The sequence below is a fragment of the Apaloderma vittatum genome, unplaced genomic scaffold (assembly GCF_000703405.1).
Source record: "Apaloderma vittatum isolate BGI_N311 unplaced genomic scaffold, ASM70340v1 scaffold12528, whole genome shotgun sequence".
Taxonomy (NCBI): Eukaryota; Metazoa; Chordata; class Aves; order Trogoniformes; family Trogonidae; genus Apaloderma; species Apaloderma vittatum.
The window spans coordinates 91640-109125 of NW_009730287.1; the positions used below are offsets into that span (position 1 = coordinate 91640).

General features: G+C 36.6%; 1 protein-coding gene across 1 annotated transcript; it reads right to left on the reverse strand.

The window, feature by feature from the left end:
- Positions 1 to 638: 638 nt before the first annotated feature.
- On the reverse strand, positions 639 to 12166 carry DYRK1A (dual-specificity tyrosine-(Y)-phosphorylation regulated kinase 1A). The gene is made up of 9 exons (XM_009874754.1): positions 12050 to 12166; positions 11048 to 11236; positions 10154 to 10301; positions 6496 to 6782; positions 4015 to 4161; positions 3516 to 3656; positions 2946 to 3252; positions 2500 to 2624; positions 639 to 1506 (listed from the first exon to the last, which is right to left on the reverse strand). Exons 1-9 carry the CDS (start codon positions 12164 to 12166, stop codon positions 883 to 885), a joined length of 2085 nt encoding a protein of 694 aa, XP_009873056.1. The 3' UTR covers positions 639 to 882.
- Between the last annotated feature and the right edge of the window lie 5320 nt (positions 12167 to 17486).

Here is a 17486-nt window from a genome sequence, read left to right on the forward strand (position 1 = left end):
GTTATCCCAAAGACCACCACTTAGACCTCCCCAGGACTGGCCAGGACCGACCCGTTGATTGCTTCTCAGTGCACCTCAGTTATGAAACCAGTCATATTTCAATACTAACTGACTGCGGTCTCCAAAACACGAGACCCACAGAATCCCATTACAATTGCTGCTTTGATCCTCAGTAGATTCAGAAAAGGAGAGTTCTGACCACCGCCACTTAGCATGCTTAATGTGCCTTACAAACTCCATTACAACCGTCCCTTTTTACAGCTGAAGAATATATCTTTGTGTAATCTGAAGGTCCCTCTTTCTTACAGTACTGCATTTCTGTGCCCATGTTTGTTTGGGGAACTAAAAAAAATATATTACTCACTCCCCTCCCACCCAAAAACTTCAAAGGGCCTTTTATAAATCATGTGCAATGCCTTTAAAAAGAAACTAGCTTGCAAACTACAGCTCACATTTGAACAATAACCCCTGTTGAATGAGATCCAAAAGAAAAAAAAAAACACCCAAAACAAACCTGTCCCCCAAAAAACAAACTATGACTAGGTTGTGGCAAGTTAAATTGAGGGAAGCAAAAGGTGAACACCACTAAGCTATCGGTTAAAGTGGGTCCAGAATGGCTCTTAAAAAAAAAAAAAAAAAAAAAAAAAAAACCCCAACCAAACAAACCCAAACCAAAAAAAAAAAAACCAAACCCCCCCAAAACCAACAAAAAAAACTTCATTGTCCCTTTGCAATCTTTTCAAGTTTAAAAAAATAGTCAGCTTTGCCCTCCTGTAGCGAAATGAGTTTATCTCCTTCTGATTCAAGCAGCTTTGCACTTTGTTTTTGGAAAAACACCACTTCTATAAAAACACACAAGAAACAAACTTAGTTTCAGTTTAGTCACGAGCTAGCCACAGGACTTTGCTGAACACAAACTCCTGTCATGGGAGACTCTTCTCTATCAATTCCTTGCCTCATTGCAAGGTGTCCTTCAGTCATGTAATGAGCAGGACCTGTATTAGCAGAAAACTGGTATGTTGGATGTCCAGCTATGCCAGTTTCTTGGCGCGGATTAGAGTAGACTGTTAAATTCATGTCCATAGCTCCGTTTTGTCCAAAGTCCAAGGTATTAGCAGCCACTGGGCGGTTCTGATAGGCCTGATTGCCTTGATTACCAGTAGAGGAGGAAGATGTAGAGGAAGAAGTAGTTGAGGAAGACAGGGATGTCATGGAGTGGTGACTGTGGCCCACCTCCATAGAATCCTGGGTGGAGGAGCTGTTTGTTGGAGAATTGTAGACTCTCGGCCTGGTCCGGCTACCCAAGGCTTGCTGTCCATGATGGTGGTGGTGGTGGTGGTGATGGTGGTGGTGGTGAGAGCTGTTTCCGTGATGATGATGTAATGCATTCTGTTGTTGGGGGGTTACATGGAAGGTGGTTTCTTGAACTGGATGGTTTTCAACAGTGACTTGTGTAGGAGCTTCAGTGGCTGTCCAACCAATCGGAGGAGGAAACTGTTGTCGAACCTATGTTCACAAGCAAAGTAAAAATTAAAACGTGTACTCAGATATGACCGTCTGCAACGTACCAGAGAGATTAAGTTGTTAGTGTTTATGCTAACTTTAAAAAATAGGCCTTAAGAAAAATGAGTTCACATTCTAGATGCTTTTTTTAAACCAATGGTTTAAGTCAAGTCTAATACACAAACAAACTGTCAAAATTACAGAAGCAGCTTGACACAACAATAGCAATAAACAACATAACAGAACAGTAACACCCTGACCTCTGACTTCGGCCTCTGGATACAATAAGCATCCTAAGCTAAATTAGCATGTTGTAGTTCAGATCTTGAGCAGTGTCAAGAGCATTAAAAGAGTACTACCCACACCTCTGGAAGAACACAGCTGGTTAAAGATTGCTAAAATAGGAAGATCTAGCTACACACCAATTTGTTGCATAAACTAAATCATCTGCTTGGGAGAACTTATACTTTTATCTGTTCTGTACTAAAATAAAAATATCACTGAAGTGGCAGTTAATAAATGAGTTGTTGCTTCTTTCCAAGAAGCAGCATTGAATAAACACTAAGTCATCAACAATGATGTTGGTGAAGTACCTGAACAACATTAAGATTAAAGTAAGAACTCCTGCAGGAGTCCACTGAAGTACAAGCTAGTTCTTCACTGGGTTGGAAGGCGCATAGTTTGGTGTGCCCTTACAGCTTGTGCAAGGCGAAGCGTAGACTTCTCCACCTGACTTTCTGCTACTAATACAAAACCTTTACCTTTGCAGAAGCTATAGAAATTTTTACAGCTTCGTGCAGTCCTTTCACCTAAGTAACTGACCTAATGTATAAAGGACTCCGTAAGAGCTGGAGGTGAAAAAACCCCAAATCTGAAGGCTAGTTCCATGTCTAAACCACTTCCATTTTGAAATGAAAGTGTTAATCAGTTTTAGGCGTTTAATATTCTCAGAAAAATCATATAAATCAAACAGACAAAAGCTCTGTTTTAGCATACCTGTGGGCTGTGTGTTTCACAGTCCATAGCTTGAACAGCAGCAGTGAAGTGTCCACCACTATGTCGATGCTGGTGTGTGGGGTCTGACCGTGCCCTTCCACTGTTGCTTGTTCCAGAAGATCCACCTATAAAATAATAACATGCACAATAACTAAAAAGAAACAAAATTTGAAGTAAGCTGTAAAACACTGACAGCATTAAGATATTCAAACTGCTTTAAGGTAAAAATATAAGACCTATGATAATCACTTACATATCTGCTCATCTACTTTTTAGTTCTTGTTGGAGCAGTTACTTTTCGCAGCTAATTAAAACAGCCGTTTTGATGAGCATGACTGACATATTTGGTTTTTAACAACAACAAAAAAAGAACCTTTATCTGGGAAAGACTCCTCCGATGTGATCAGGAAATACAATTTTGTCATCTGTTACCGAGAAAAACTTACCTGAGCTTGAAGATGTACTAGAGGTGGTTCCTGAAGACTGTGACTGCTCCATGGCAGGACTCGTAGACACACTGTTACTCGTGTTTGTACCTTCGTCTGCTGTTTTCTTAAAGAAACTATGCTGAAGAGCATAATAAGGTTGAATTCGTGTCTTAGGGTCATAATCAAGCATCCTTAAGATGAGGTCTTTGAACTTCAAGTAGTCAGCTACAGTATGACCCGATTCCCCAGCACGACGTCCACCTGGTCCTCCTGTTTCAACTCCTAGTATATTGTGAAGTTTACGAGTTCCGGGTGGTTTGTATTCCTGTTGGCAAGTTAAAAATTGCTTGAAATCAAGTTAATGGATGTGCACAATTTAAACACACAATAAAAGAAAGTAAAATAAAAGTAAGAAACTACTCAACACACAGAAAGTGTTATTTAATCTCTTACAACATGGAACAATAATGAACAATAGTGAAGCTACATTTTCATTAAAGTAAGATGTAAAACAAAGTAACACCTCACCCCTTTTTTAAAAAAAAAGAAAAAACCCCTCCATATTATCATCCCAGATACGTAATTTACCCTTTTTCCATCTTTGGTCTTCTTCAAGTTCCAAGTGCCATCTGGCAACTTCTCAAAGAACTTTCTTGCTTTTGGTGCTTGGTCAAGGATGTGAGTAGGTGGTATCCCCAAAACTTCCACTATTTTATTCATTTGATCCACCTGTTTCAACCAAAAGAATGTATGTGAAGAACATGTGACAGCTGAGCAGTGTGATATTCTAGTCACGTGGGAAGCAAATGTTTACTACTCAAACAAGTTCTAAATTAACCATAAGTTTAAGAAAAATCCAGTATGTAAAAAAAAAATTACTAAATAAGGAGTAAGAGGAAGGACACAGAAACAGAAAATTATTAACAGGTAATTTAGAGTTCAGACATTGTTGTCATTGACGTTTACTCATTTTAGAACTACTAGACTCCCCTAATTTATACATTACAATTAAACCAGTGAAAGTCATGATGAGAATGAACAAAAAAAATAAAATAATGATTACTTATACCACAATATAGCTGCATACCTCATTTGCCCCACTAAAAAGAGGCTCTCCAGTGTGCATCTCAACTAAAATACACCCAAGGGACCACATATCAATTGCAAGATCATAAGGCATTCCCAGTAGCACCTCTGGTGATCGATAAAAACGACTCTGGATATATTGGTATATCTGAAATAAAAGTATGTGAAGGTGAATACACAGAATCCAAAAAGCACTATTATGACTCTGTATTACAAAACAGAACTACCATGAAATACATTTTTTGTGCAGCGAAAGCCAAGGTATCATTGCTACTGAAAAGTATCTATACATTACATGAATAAAAATATCTAAATTTTATTTCTTAAGAAAATGTTATCATTCACATCCTCTCTCTCAAAACCAAAAAAGTGCAAGTTCATTCATGATGTCAGTATCGCAGACTTTAAGGTTGATGGGTATAAACTCATGAAATTACAGGTAACTGTACAACAAAATCTTAAGTCTGGTATCAGCCTATGAAAAGCTATCCCACAAGCCACATCAGAATTCCGTAACGCTTCAGACAAAACCAACAGTAAAAGTTCAAAAGCCACAACTCTGATGTGATGAAATGAGGTTAAATTACCAGGTGATTCCAGGAAATAGAAAACAACAAACGGGGAAAAAGCAACTTTCTTCCACCCCCAACTATCCTGATCATTTCACAAGGATAATGTGAAGACAGATAATTCTATTTGGATTCTAAACCTAGAGACTGGCTTAAATGTAGGCATATTAAACAAACAAACAAAACTTAATTTAAAAAAGTCCAAGTCCAAAACCCTTACCAAAACCCAACCAACCAAAAACTACCCAAAACAGACTCATACTTTAAACATGCTATTTTACCCAGCACTTTCCACAAACGTACTGGTATTTTCTTACAGCTTTTTAAGTTAACTTTAATAAGAAATTACACTAGGTTTTTGTATTTGTGCTTCATAACATCTCAAAATTATCTTATTAACCTAAACAATCCAGATCTCATTTCAACTCCTGGCACTTTCCTTCACCCTGGGCTGAAACGTTGCTAGTCTATAGCAAAAGGTTCTTTTATTAATCTGCTTTCAATACAGTATTCAATATTCTGACCTGCTCTAATCAACCTTTTTATGGGAAAAAGCAATAGGGTGCCACTGGCCAGTCCCAACTCCTCAAGAAGGAACTGGGGGACTTCTGTTAAAGTCAATCCAGGAAGTTTCTTAATTCTTCTAATAAAATGATCCCATCTGCAGTAGCACTAGTCATATTTCTGAAACTTCATCTCTTTTGCAAATGTTGACTATTCTGAGGCAGGGTTTTTGCTTGGTTTATTTGGGTTTTTTAATATCCAGCTTTCTCAAAGCAAAAAGTTAACATTCACACATTTATAGGCAAAAATGCCAAAGGCAGAGAATGGACCTGGGAAATCTCACCTCCCTTTTTTTTAAAGGAACTATAGTCTAACTTCTATCCATAGAAATCTTACCTCTCTAGCTAACGATTGGTTTTCAGTGCAAACAACTAAAGTAAAGGTGACCTGAATAGAAGTGGTCACTTGCTCAGCCAAATATAATCCTTTCGACCAGAAAACAGCCTATTTGTACGAGGACTATAAGGTACAAGCTGAACAGAACATCCTGATAAACTCAGGGAGCAAACTGTCAGTACAAATCAAACACTGGAGGAATACAACTCAAAGGTACTTCCTAAAGAGAAAAGGCTCCAGCATCCAAGCAGAATTATTTATGGTCTTAATAATTATTTTAAATATTTTAACATTTCTTAAAGCAAATACAGAGCTACTTGGCTATGCTGGACAGACTAGGCTTAACAGAGTCTAACAGTTCAAATAAAAAAACCCCACTCTCATCTTCAAAGTAATGTAAACAGGACACAACTCTAAATCTTTGGACAACTACTTAACAGTACAGATCAATCCTAAACTGAAGAGCAATTGACAAAAAGAAGTTCCTGTGTCCTGGAAATGCTTCGCACATATGCATCTTTATTCATAGTAATACTACCACTAAACTCAATTTAGTCTTTCTGCAGTTGCTAGTTTTTGTAAAAATGGTTTGGTTTTAACCTGTAGCTTTAAAATCTAGCTACTGCACTGTCTCAGCCCTCAAGTATCTTATCTCCAAGGCATACTAAATGGAGGACTGATGCACATGAAATAAGAAAATAATAACAAATATTTTATTTAATAGCACTGCAGAGTTCTAGTATCAAGTGCTGATGTATTCTGCATTAACATAGCAGAAAGAGAAAAGAAAGAACTTTTATCACTATGCTGAAAATTTATCTACAATGGTATTAAAATTCATATTTAAAGTTCTTACAGGCTGTTGATCTCTTAATACTCTATGTAAAAACGAGTTACATGCAAGTCATCGTTAATAAAGTTTATACTAGCTACCTAGGTATTATGACTTTAAAATATTATTTTTTTCATATGTATCCAACAGCAGCATAAGTAGACATTTTACAAATGCTCACCCTCTGTCCAAGTTGACACGAACTGCCAAAGTCAACAATCTTGATAGCGCTTCGTTTGGGGTTACAGAGCAGGATATTCTCTGGTTTTAGGTCACAGTGAATGATACTAAGTTCAGGAGTCGCCAGAAAAAGCAGTGCAGTGCACATCTGCTGTGCAAATTTTCGTGTCAGGTTCAATGAGACACCTCTGAAGTTGGTGTTCCGCAACAGATCATACAGATTGTAGGACAGCATTTCAAAGACTAAGCAGAGATGGTTTCGGAACATGAAGTGGCGCTTCAAATGCACTTTAAAAAGGGGAAGAAAATAATTAATACATATCCTGCGTGGCAAGTATCAAAAACTAGTTACAACACAATGCTTAAATATTTTAATCAAAATGGAGGAAGGTGACCTGTGAGTAAAATAATACAGTGTTACTATTTTCTTTTTTCCCTAGATCTGTGGTTATTTACAAAATACTGCTGCCATGCCCAGGGTATGGGGGAGTATTTTACACTTCTTAAGTGTCCTCAGGTGTACCTTACTAAAGCTATATCAGCCAAAAAATTTTTCAATAGAAGCCATCACTCCCCTATTAGCAAGGCAGCCTATTAGCAAAGACAAACACATTTGTGGGCAAATAAAAATATGAGCAAAAAACACAGTAAGTGCAAACAGTGTGTAATACAACTTTTGTCACAACGCTTTTGCTCTTTTTCAGGACAGAGCTAATTTCTCCTTCCTCCTAAAGCTAAAATCGTATTCGAGTCCAAGCAGATTGCAAAAAAAGTGCACAGAGAGCAGCACACAGTAAAGCAGATATCGTACTTTAGACTTAATTATTTATTGGGAATTTTCCTTACATTTACAGAGAAAATATTTGACTGTCACATTCACTTACAATATGCTAAGATATTACTGCAATATATAAGGCACAACTTCAATTAATAAAACTGATCAATATCGCAAAGGCATCATACTCATTTCAATTGGGGTAATCTCAATTTATGAAAGCAGCCAATCCAGTAAAAAACAAATAATATTTTTTTCATTAAATAGGTGAAAAATTCACCACATTAATCTGCTTAGAGGCAAGTAGAGTTTACCAGTCTGTCAATCATTCAGGTTGGTTGCCACAAGTAAAAGGAAACTGAAGCAGGTAAAATACTTCAGCCCTCAGATAAAAATCAACACCGCTACCCCTTTTTGTCATAATAAAATCTTGAACGAATATTAGCACAATAAGAACTCAGACTTTCAATTAAGGTCATTACTTGGTGTCCTGTGGATTATCTTTTCCCCCTCCGTTACTATAAGCCAGTTCTTCATGTGTCCCTTATAACTTACCTGTAACAATACCATTTCCTTCCACCCTGGTGCCAGTTCCATCATTGCCTAGAAATTCCGTATTTTCTCACCTTTGCCACATTTCCACTACCCTCCCCACCACAAAATCACCAGCACCTTTTCACGTCCTTATGGTCTTCCTACATCTGATTCCAATTCCTTCCCACACCACCTAAGCTTGTTGGACCTGCCAACTTGGCAAGAATCACCCCTGACTCCAATTGATCTCTAAGGGCCAGCAGGCTACCGGCCAGCTCGTGCCCCCTGCAGCAGCCACACAGCTCCATCAGCATGGGGGAGAGCTCAACAATTTTCCTTCAGCAAAGATATGACAGTTGAGCATTTCTCCTCCACTCTGCCACTGACTTTCACAAAACTAGAAGGCCATAATGCATTTTTATACTTGTGTTAGATCTGGTCAATAGTTTGAAAGTACTAGAGATCTGACACAAGCATAAGCAGCTAAAGTTTATGGCCTTAAAAATCAGGCTACAGTGTATTTAATCAAGTTCTCCCTGAAGTCTATATTTTACACCAGACAGTACATTGTCGTACTTGCAACGCTTTCAGGCTTATTCAACTATTCTCAGCATCATGTATTTGAAAGTCTATGAGAGAGTGAATTGTCCACGTCCTAAAGACAACTTATTTTTTACATGAATATGCTGAATGCTTCGATTATGTCTTATTGTAAAAGTATGTTCATAAGCAACTGTTCCTATACTTATAAACAGTTTCCAGAGACGTGCCTAGGGATCTGTTTTCCATGGTCAGTTTTTGCACAGCATGCAATACAAGGAATTCATCAAAACATTATCTGTCTGGGGTTTTTGATCTTTAGTGACATTGTCTTGTTAATTAAGTATTGTGTTAAATAAAAGGAGAACTATTCAAATATACCATACCAGAAGATTTGGAAATCAACTTGAAACAAGCCTAAAACAAGCCTAAAACTACTTGTCTAAGCAAAGGTAGTAGGTGTTATTTCTGCACTGTTTAAAACTATCAGATCTTTTCTTCTTTCAAGCACTGTTCTCTATATAATCCTGCCTTCGTTCACATAGGGAGATTAGACAATTTTTTAGTCCATTTCATTTTACCTGATGTTATAAACAGGCTCTCTAAAAATGTAAAATTTCAAGAGCTTATTTGATGATGGCTACAGCATCTTTAATTGCTGTATATTAATCTCAAACTGGTCATGTCTTTAATGTTCGTCAATCATCCAATCATCTTTTTGACGTAGTATGTTGTCAAGTTTAGCTTTTGGTTTATGTAAACATGTTATTAATAAATATTAGTTAAAAATGCATTAAGAACTTTTACACTGAATACACAAAATGTATTCTAAATACAATACTCTATAAAATAGGTTAAGGTGTAACTGAATCTTCATCAGATAATTTAACACCAATGTATAATAACATTATTTCAAAGGGTTTTTTTCTAAATGACAGAAAGAAAAATCAGTAATCCGATATATACATGCAAATCAGGAAAGAATAGCTGTTATTTTAGCTTGTATAAATTAGAGGATACTCAAAACCAAGTTTCATATTCTTAATCACTCTTTTCCATACTTCTCCATCTCTCTTTACACATTTTTGCTTTCCTCTCATCATCTTTTTCCCCAATTCTCCACTCCAGAGTATAAACAGGATTTAATAATTTTTTCTTCCCGAGCTGACTTAATTTTGTCATTATTATAAAGTTCAAGTCGCATTATAATAAGAAGTCAAGGGAACAGCATTCCAAATCACAGAAACCATCTTTAAAGCTTTAAAACATTTTCTGTGCTATAAATGGGGAAGTCTTAACATTTACATGTCTTATGTTCGATTTGTTACATAAAATTTTGAGCTTTCTTGTCACAATCAAAAATAATGATTAATCTAGCAAAAAAATTATTTTATGATGCTGGTTTATATTCAACATGCATGCAAGTATCCATTACAGTTCTAAGATACTTTCAGATTTATTCAAAGTGGTGAAAGAGATGTAAACTACCACAAATCACAGCTTCTGTGGAAAAGCCAGTCCACAGCAACTTCTTCAGGTGCCCCTATCATTAACTGGAAAAAGAAAATTCTACAAAAGCTCTCAAACCTATGAAGTAACAAGTCTGTTTTCTCAAATACTTTTCTATATTCTTCCTCTGGCTCTGATCCTGTTGTGAAGCAATCTGGAAAATCTGCACTAAATAATATTAATTATTTCAAAAGTTGTATTATTCTTTTAATTTCTTTAGTACCAGAAGCACACTACACTATACAGTAAGACCTACAATGTTCATAAATTCATTAAATAGAAGCGAAAAATAATCAAGTACCTATATAGTACTTCATCTCAGTGTCATGTTTGTTCATAAGCTCAAGCAGTCGCACTTCAATCTGGGCTTGGTTTAAGAAAGCCTTCTTGTTTTTTATTATTTTGATAGCCACCCACTCCTGCTCAACTCGATCATAAGCCTTTACAACCTAAAAGAGAAGAGTCAAATACGTCAGTAAAATCTCGAGTTCTCAAAATACAGCAAAACTCACTTTCTAAAATTTCTTCATTTTCTGAATTCAGAGAAAACATTTTCAGAACTTTTGTTCTTCCCAGTTAAAATGTCTTTTCTTAAATTTCTTCTCTTACTTGATACCACAATAAAGTCACAATTTATCACGTGACATTTATCGCAGTGATGCCACAAAACAGAGCTGAGGCACCACTGAGCTTCACTGAGGTATTAGATCCAAATGCACTTATCAAATCATCAAAAACAATACTGTGAAACAGCTGGCAAAATCTGAGAAAAACTAACAAAAAAACAACAAAAGAAGAAAGCCCCATCCTCCTTCCAGCCTTTTTCTCAAGTCTTGGCTACAGCCACAAACTGTCAAAACACAAGTTACTAAGTAACATTTGTAACAGATAATCCCTAGCATTAGATTGTTTTAATATAAAAACTCAAGCCAAACAGCTAAGAATGTGAAGTGATAGCAAAGGGCAGAGGATTTGCTCAGTGGAAATTGCTTTAGAAGATGCATATACTGATATATATTCCAATGTTATCTGTAGTAACGAGAAACAGGACAAAATATAAGTGTCTTGAGCAGCACTCAGTATAACAGCATTAAGAAAGAAGAGCTTAATTTCAAAATGAAACAGGAATACTACTTCAAATGAAATGCATATTATGAGTCACATTAATTATAGTTGCTCAGCTGTTAAATATTACCTGTCCAAAGGATCCTTTGCCTATTAAAGAGTCAATTTCATAACGATCCATCCACTTCTCCCCATTTTTTACGATATAGTCATAGTTGTCATCATCATAGCCATCATTGTAAACTTTTCTCTCCTTTTTATGACTGGAATCATCTCCTTGGCCCTGCTGATGCCGCCGTTTTTTTTTTGCATAGTAAACCTAAACATGAAAAGTATATTGCTTAAGAGCGATTTTTAGAACATCAGTTCAATAAAGAATAAAAACAGCTTTTACAATCATATCTAATCCTGTGATTTTAAGAAACAACTTCTACTATTGCAAAAACAAACAATCCTTTCCTGCTATCACTCTATTTGAAGTCAAGTTATTATACCAAAGCAAAATCTTGATGACCTAAATAAATGCACTAATAACACTCATCCCTTGAGTTCCTAAGTGAAAAAAGATACATCACAGTACACTACACACACAGTAAAACTAAAAATTATAAGTAGCTTGAAAAAGTGTTGTCAGTTGCTCTTTCTGCAAGACCAGAAAAAAATTCCAAGCAAGTCAGTAACCACTGCTCCACAATTGCCAAAAGTTAAAAACTAGGGGATGCTTTCCTACATTAACCACCTATTTTTCTATTTTACGTTGGCCAATAATATTTAATTAAATAATTTAAGAGAAACACTTTACCATTTTCCTTAAAAGTCTTTAGACACAAATTATAAAAATTTAAATACTGAGGTAAAGAGTGTCTGTGCCACTTGTATCTTCTTATCAAGCAACAGAAAAGCTCACCATTTCTTTATAAAACAACAGAAAATAAACTCCAGGATAAAAAATTTCCTGTGTGCGGGGCAGAATGTAGGGCCATGACATCAATGACCTCAAATGAGAGATGAACAACTGAGAGAAAGCTTCATTATTCATAGCTCTTCATGAGATTATTAATAGAAAATATACTTTATGTTGTAAATAAGAGCTTGACATAACAGACAGTACAAAAACTGCTGGAGCCCTTACCTCATTAATATGCTTGTATGTTTTGATCAGATCTACAGAGAGTTTCCTCAATGGAGCAGTGGCTGGATCACGGAAAGTTTGGGGCATCCGTCTCTGTAATATGACCACATCACACATTATAAAAACAGCTAGGACTTTAATTACACCAAATCGTGACAGTCTTCACAGAAACGTGTTATGTCATTGCAACATTTTTTTCTTTAAGCTGACATTACAAAATAAAAACAAACATTGGAAAAGATATTAACAATTTTGTTACTTTTTAATATATTTAATTAATAAATAATAATAATTCCAAGATTTCTATCTCTCCTCTCATTATGCTTAACAGGCTTAATCTCAATAAATAGTTTTTCCCTCAGTTAAAAATACCGCTCTTTTGACAACAAAGATTCTTGCCTACTCTTCTACCCCATGACTGATGCGTGAACTGTAAACATATTTAATGTATAGGTGAATTAAAACCTCACACAGAAGTTAACAGTAATAACTACTAGAGAACTGTGGCATTTTGTCAGATTTAAACTGCATTAAATTCCCCCCCAAAGAAATTTCTCAGGCCTACCATGCTTTGCAATATCCGTGCTTAAATCTAAATCTTAAGAGAAAAATCTAAAGAAATCTAAAATCTACACATGTAACACCATACCTACTTTCAAAGTTCTAAAACAACGCTCCTGAAAAGGCGGTTGCGTTCCACATTAGTGTTTCCAAAAATTGACTGCTTCTAGCACAAAACTATCCTCAACAGCAGACCAATTTTTTTAATTGGTTTCTTGAAGAACTGACTTATGTGTGATAAAATTATTTCCGTGTCTCTTTTTTACTTTGCACACACACGCCATGTAAATTCTGGATCTACCAATCAACTTCTATTCCTCTGTGAGATTTGTTCAAAAATCTCAGAAGATAAAGATCCTGAAAAGACCAAGTTCCAAGTGGCAAGCTGGAGCTGAGTACTATCCCCAGTAAAGAGAAGGCAGAAAAACCTAAGTCACAAACCGTTTAATTCAGCTAAGGCTGACAAAGTGCTCAGCAGACACTTAGTTAACAGCACACCAGTACCACCAGACAAGCCCTGGCAACTTCTCTGCCTCACTCAGTTGAGGGTGTCTGACGCGGAGCTAGGAGAGAGAGAGTGGGGAGGTCAGTGTGACTGGTCCCCTAGCCTGTCTCTCTATTCTCTCTTCCCAGTGACAGAAAACTACAGGGCAAGTTTAAGCAACTTCATTGAAGAAAAGCTTGTTTCAAGTATGTTAAAGCTTCTACTTCCTCATTCATTATTATGAGGGTTAGGTGACTGAGCTTCTCCACCCTCATCCTTACAACTCTCATCTCCCACTACCCCATGCCATCAGACATGCTCATAACCCTCATTACCCAGTGTTCAAGCTCACCTGCTGCCCCCTACTCCACCTAAACTGTTAAGCAGCCTCCTGCAGAGCTGAGGAAGGAGCACAGCTGTCAACAAAAACAGTGAAACTGATTTTTCTATTAATATTGCTGAACTAACAAAGAAACTGGAAAAGTGCAACTGCTTCTCCATCTTTCATGGTATTACTTAATACTTCTAATGGTGATTGTGCAAACAGCTCATTTTTTTTCTCCTTGATGACCTAATTAAAAAAAAAAAAAAATCAGTAAATGTGACTCAAAAAAGTTCTCACAAAGAGAAGTGAGTTTGTGCTTCTGAAATTGGACCTGAACTTAGGTATCCAGTCAACCGTACTAGAAAGTTCCTCCTTTGCGAATGCACAGACCGCAAAAAAGGGAAAAGAAATGCAAGCAAGAGCAAAAGTGTACAATAAGAGTGTGAACAAGTGAGAGAACTAAAGAGAGGAAGAAAGAAAGACAAGACACTTCCAGTAAGCTTCCTGCATCTGTGTGAGGCTGGGAGCCCCAACAGGTACAAAACCCAGTGGAATTGAAGTCCCCGAGAAATGGCAACTCAAAGCTTTGACGCACACCACTCCAAATACGCCCACAAAACATTTTTACATCCCTGCAAGACCGCTGACTTGTGGTCTTTTGGATGAGCGAACAGCTGAACTTCCCCCTGTGAATTTTAACCCAAGTCATGCTCTAGGGGTTTCTTCCAGTCAGTTCACTGCTGGATAGGCCCACTGCCATCAATTTCCCTTACAGAGGTTTACAAAATTAAGTCCTTAATTCTTTTTTTATTACAAATACAACCATCTTTTAAAAATCAGTAAAGCTTCCTAAACTATTTGACATTTACAAAACATTTGTGTTTCTTCCTTTCATCTGTCAAACAAATGCAAGCCATTAAAACAAAGCACACCTGAAGAGGTTCTTTCGGTTCTCTCCCACGGCACTGCTGAACAACGAAACAGCATCTAGTCCTAATCCCAGCTGTCACTGTTACTGGCTTTTAAAATGCAAGTATTGCCTTCTAATTTCTTAATGTGACTTAAAGAGAGTATTAGAACATGAGAACGCTGGCTAAGTTTGCTGGTAAAAGAAACCACAGTGTGGTGCACAAACGCTGGCAGGGACCAGCATGTCCTAGGCTGACATGATCAGGACAGGGTCTCCGTTTCACGCTATAGAGTTCTGAGGAAAGAGCCTCGGTGTGGAAGAACTCCATAGCTCAGATCAACTATTCAGACAAAAGGTTGTTTTAATGTGGAAGGGAATTTGTACAGCAAATATTCATGTTTAATTTCTAATTTGTGAGTCAAATTTTCTTGCTTACGAAAAAGAAATCTTCTAATTTCAACTCCAAAATAAGCAGCCTCATAGGAAAAAAAAATCTAATTTGTTGCTGTTCCTTAATCATAAATAACTGATGTTGCTTGCAGCCAGTACCTTATTGGGAAATTGTGTTTTTAATTGTGCAGATAGTCAAACATCTGTGAGGACACACATGAACCTGTGTGAACTTTTTAACAAGTACTACTTTCCTATCCTGTGTTCATGAAGGTTTGGGTCGGAGAGGAGAAATGATTAACTTTTTCTTCCCCCCTACAAATTTTGTAACATTCTCTTCTCTGTCCAAAATCTTTTTGGAGACTCTAGTTCCCTTGTTTTCTGATAATGGAAGACTATGGAACAAAGTGGTCATTATCATTTTATACAATAACACTCAAATTCGTTATCCTTGGGGTAATATTGATTTCCCCCTTGGCTTCAAAGAATGCTCAACAACAAAAGAGAAAAGAAAAAAAAAGGGGGGTGAAAAAAAGAAAGAAAAAATCCTATTGCACAAGCTTCAGTCTCTATCTGGTGGCCAGACTGCAACACTGCAACCTCAGCTCTTCCTAAAGAGAAGCCAGCAATCAAAATACACTTGTATTTCAGGAGTGAAACTACTTTAATTAGAATTATGTATGACAGTAAATACTCATCACATTCTGACTGGTTCAGACTTATGCCTCAGTGGAAACACTACAGTGCACCATGATGAAAATTATTTTACAAGTAAGGAACTAAAATTTGATTTTCAAACACATATGACAGTGCTGAGAAGCAACCTGTAACTAGTCTAAACAGAGAAGAACCAAGTAAACGGGAAAAACACAGCCAAGAGCCCCACTTACATGTACTGAACACATTTGAGACAAACCATGTGTTAAGCAAAGTGACTTTAAACTCAGGTATGTTACTTTAACTATCACAGTCTTTGAGGTTTAATGAATGAAGGAAAAGACAACTTATTTCTCTCTGTTTGGATGCATGCTTTGCTATCTAAAGAACATTAAAAAACAGATGGCATTGTTCCTTACTAAATGCATTTTATTTTGATTACAGGAAATTCTGAGCAGATATATATATTCTGTTAATGGAATGTTTTAATTCAAGTATTTTTTTAAAAGAAACATCCATTACCATCCACATTCATAGAAAAGAAAAAGGAAAAGAAAGAAAAATTCTGGTTTCCATTCCAGGTGCTTTGTGAAAGCTAAACTGTTGGAATTTGTTACCAAAATCTGTCCATGAATCTCATCTCAACTACTTTAGCAGGTAAATAAATTTTATAATCTCTTGTACTTAACTGAAAAATGTTTCATGCAAACTGAGTATCCATAATGAAGATCAACATTGGCACAGCACCAAAGAAATGCTTGTTGGGAAGTTGTGAAAACTTTGAAGCTCTTATCTGATATTCATGTCAGACTATGTTGAACTCTTAATATGTAACCAGTTGAAACTGGACACAGAAATATTACTGTTTGTAAATGCTATGGGAGAAAGGCCCCAGAGATCTCATCTTTTCTATTCACTCTAGACAAGATGCTCTTACTGCTTTCCTGAAGTTGGCTCTGGCACGTCAGAGAGGTAAGACCAAGCGCAATGAAGCGCAGGACCCCATCCTGACAGCAGGCACAGTGCTTGGTGAACTACAGATTTAAAGAAAACCCTTACAATCTAGCAACTTCTGGGAAGCAAAAGCCTTCAGCCTAACTACTGAAGAAAAAAAGTAAAAAAAGGACAGAGCTGGAAGTTTTTAATTGTAATTTAAAACCTCATAAAAAAGTGAAAAACAAAGCAATCTAGTTGGCTTTGAAGTACCTTCCTGTTATTCGTTCCCTTCCAATGATGAGATGAGTTAGTTACGGCCACCATAAGCATAAAGCAATAGGTGCAAGAGAAGATTATGCAAATAACATTTTAAGGGCAACGTATAATATAAATACACGTAATTTATATAACTTTAGTATAAATTGTCATTACTATTTCCTAACCTTTAGTCCACAACTGCAAATGATTCATAAAATACCAGAATATGGTCTGCAAGCCATTACAAATCAAAAAACAAGCAGGACAGAGTGGGAATAAAAACAATGAATTAATATTCAAGGCCTAGCTTCCCTATTATTTGGTTATGAATGAAAATCATTACAGGAACTTGACCAAGACAATACTCCTCCAGAAAAAGAGTCAGTCCTCAATAAAAAGAAAGACACAGAAATAATCTGAAAAAGCGTAATGCAGATCATTTTTGCTATTTTATCAAAATGACATTGTTTATAGGAAAAGCTGCTCTTCTATGTGTTAAAATTCTACATTTGCTCAGGGACATGGTTTAAAGGTGGACCTGGTAGAGTTAGATAATGGTTGGACTTGATGATCTTGGAAGGTCTTTTTGAATCACAATGATTCTATTCAAAACCTTAACAGCTACTCTTAGCAACTATGAGCAGTATCCTTAGGTATCTTGATGCAGCCAGAAGAAATTTACTTTCAGAGAGAAACTACTTGTCTCCATTACTTCTATTAATCTTCAGCATCCCAAAAGCTGAGACTTCACCCTGGGTTTTATTTTCAAGCAAGTCAATTTTGCCTGGATTTGGACAAAATACTCCGTTTACAAAGGTCAGCACAGGAAACAATCAAGAAAGCAGCCTGTGCTGCTCTACTTCTGTATTCTCAATTCCTTCAACGAAGACGGGTTTTGAATGTCTCCAGAGAAGGA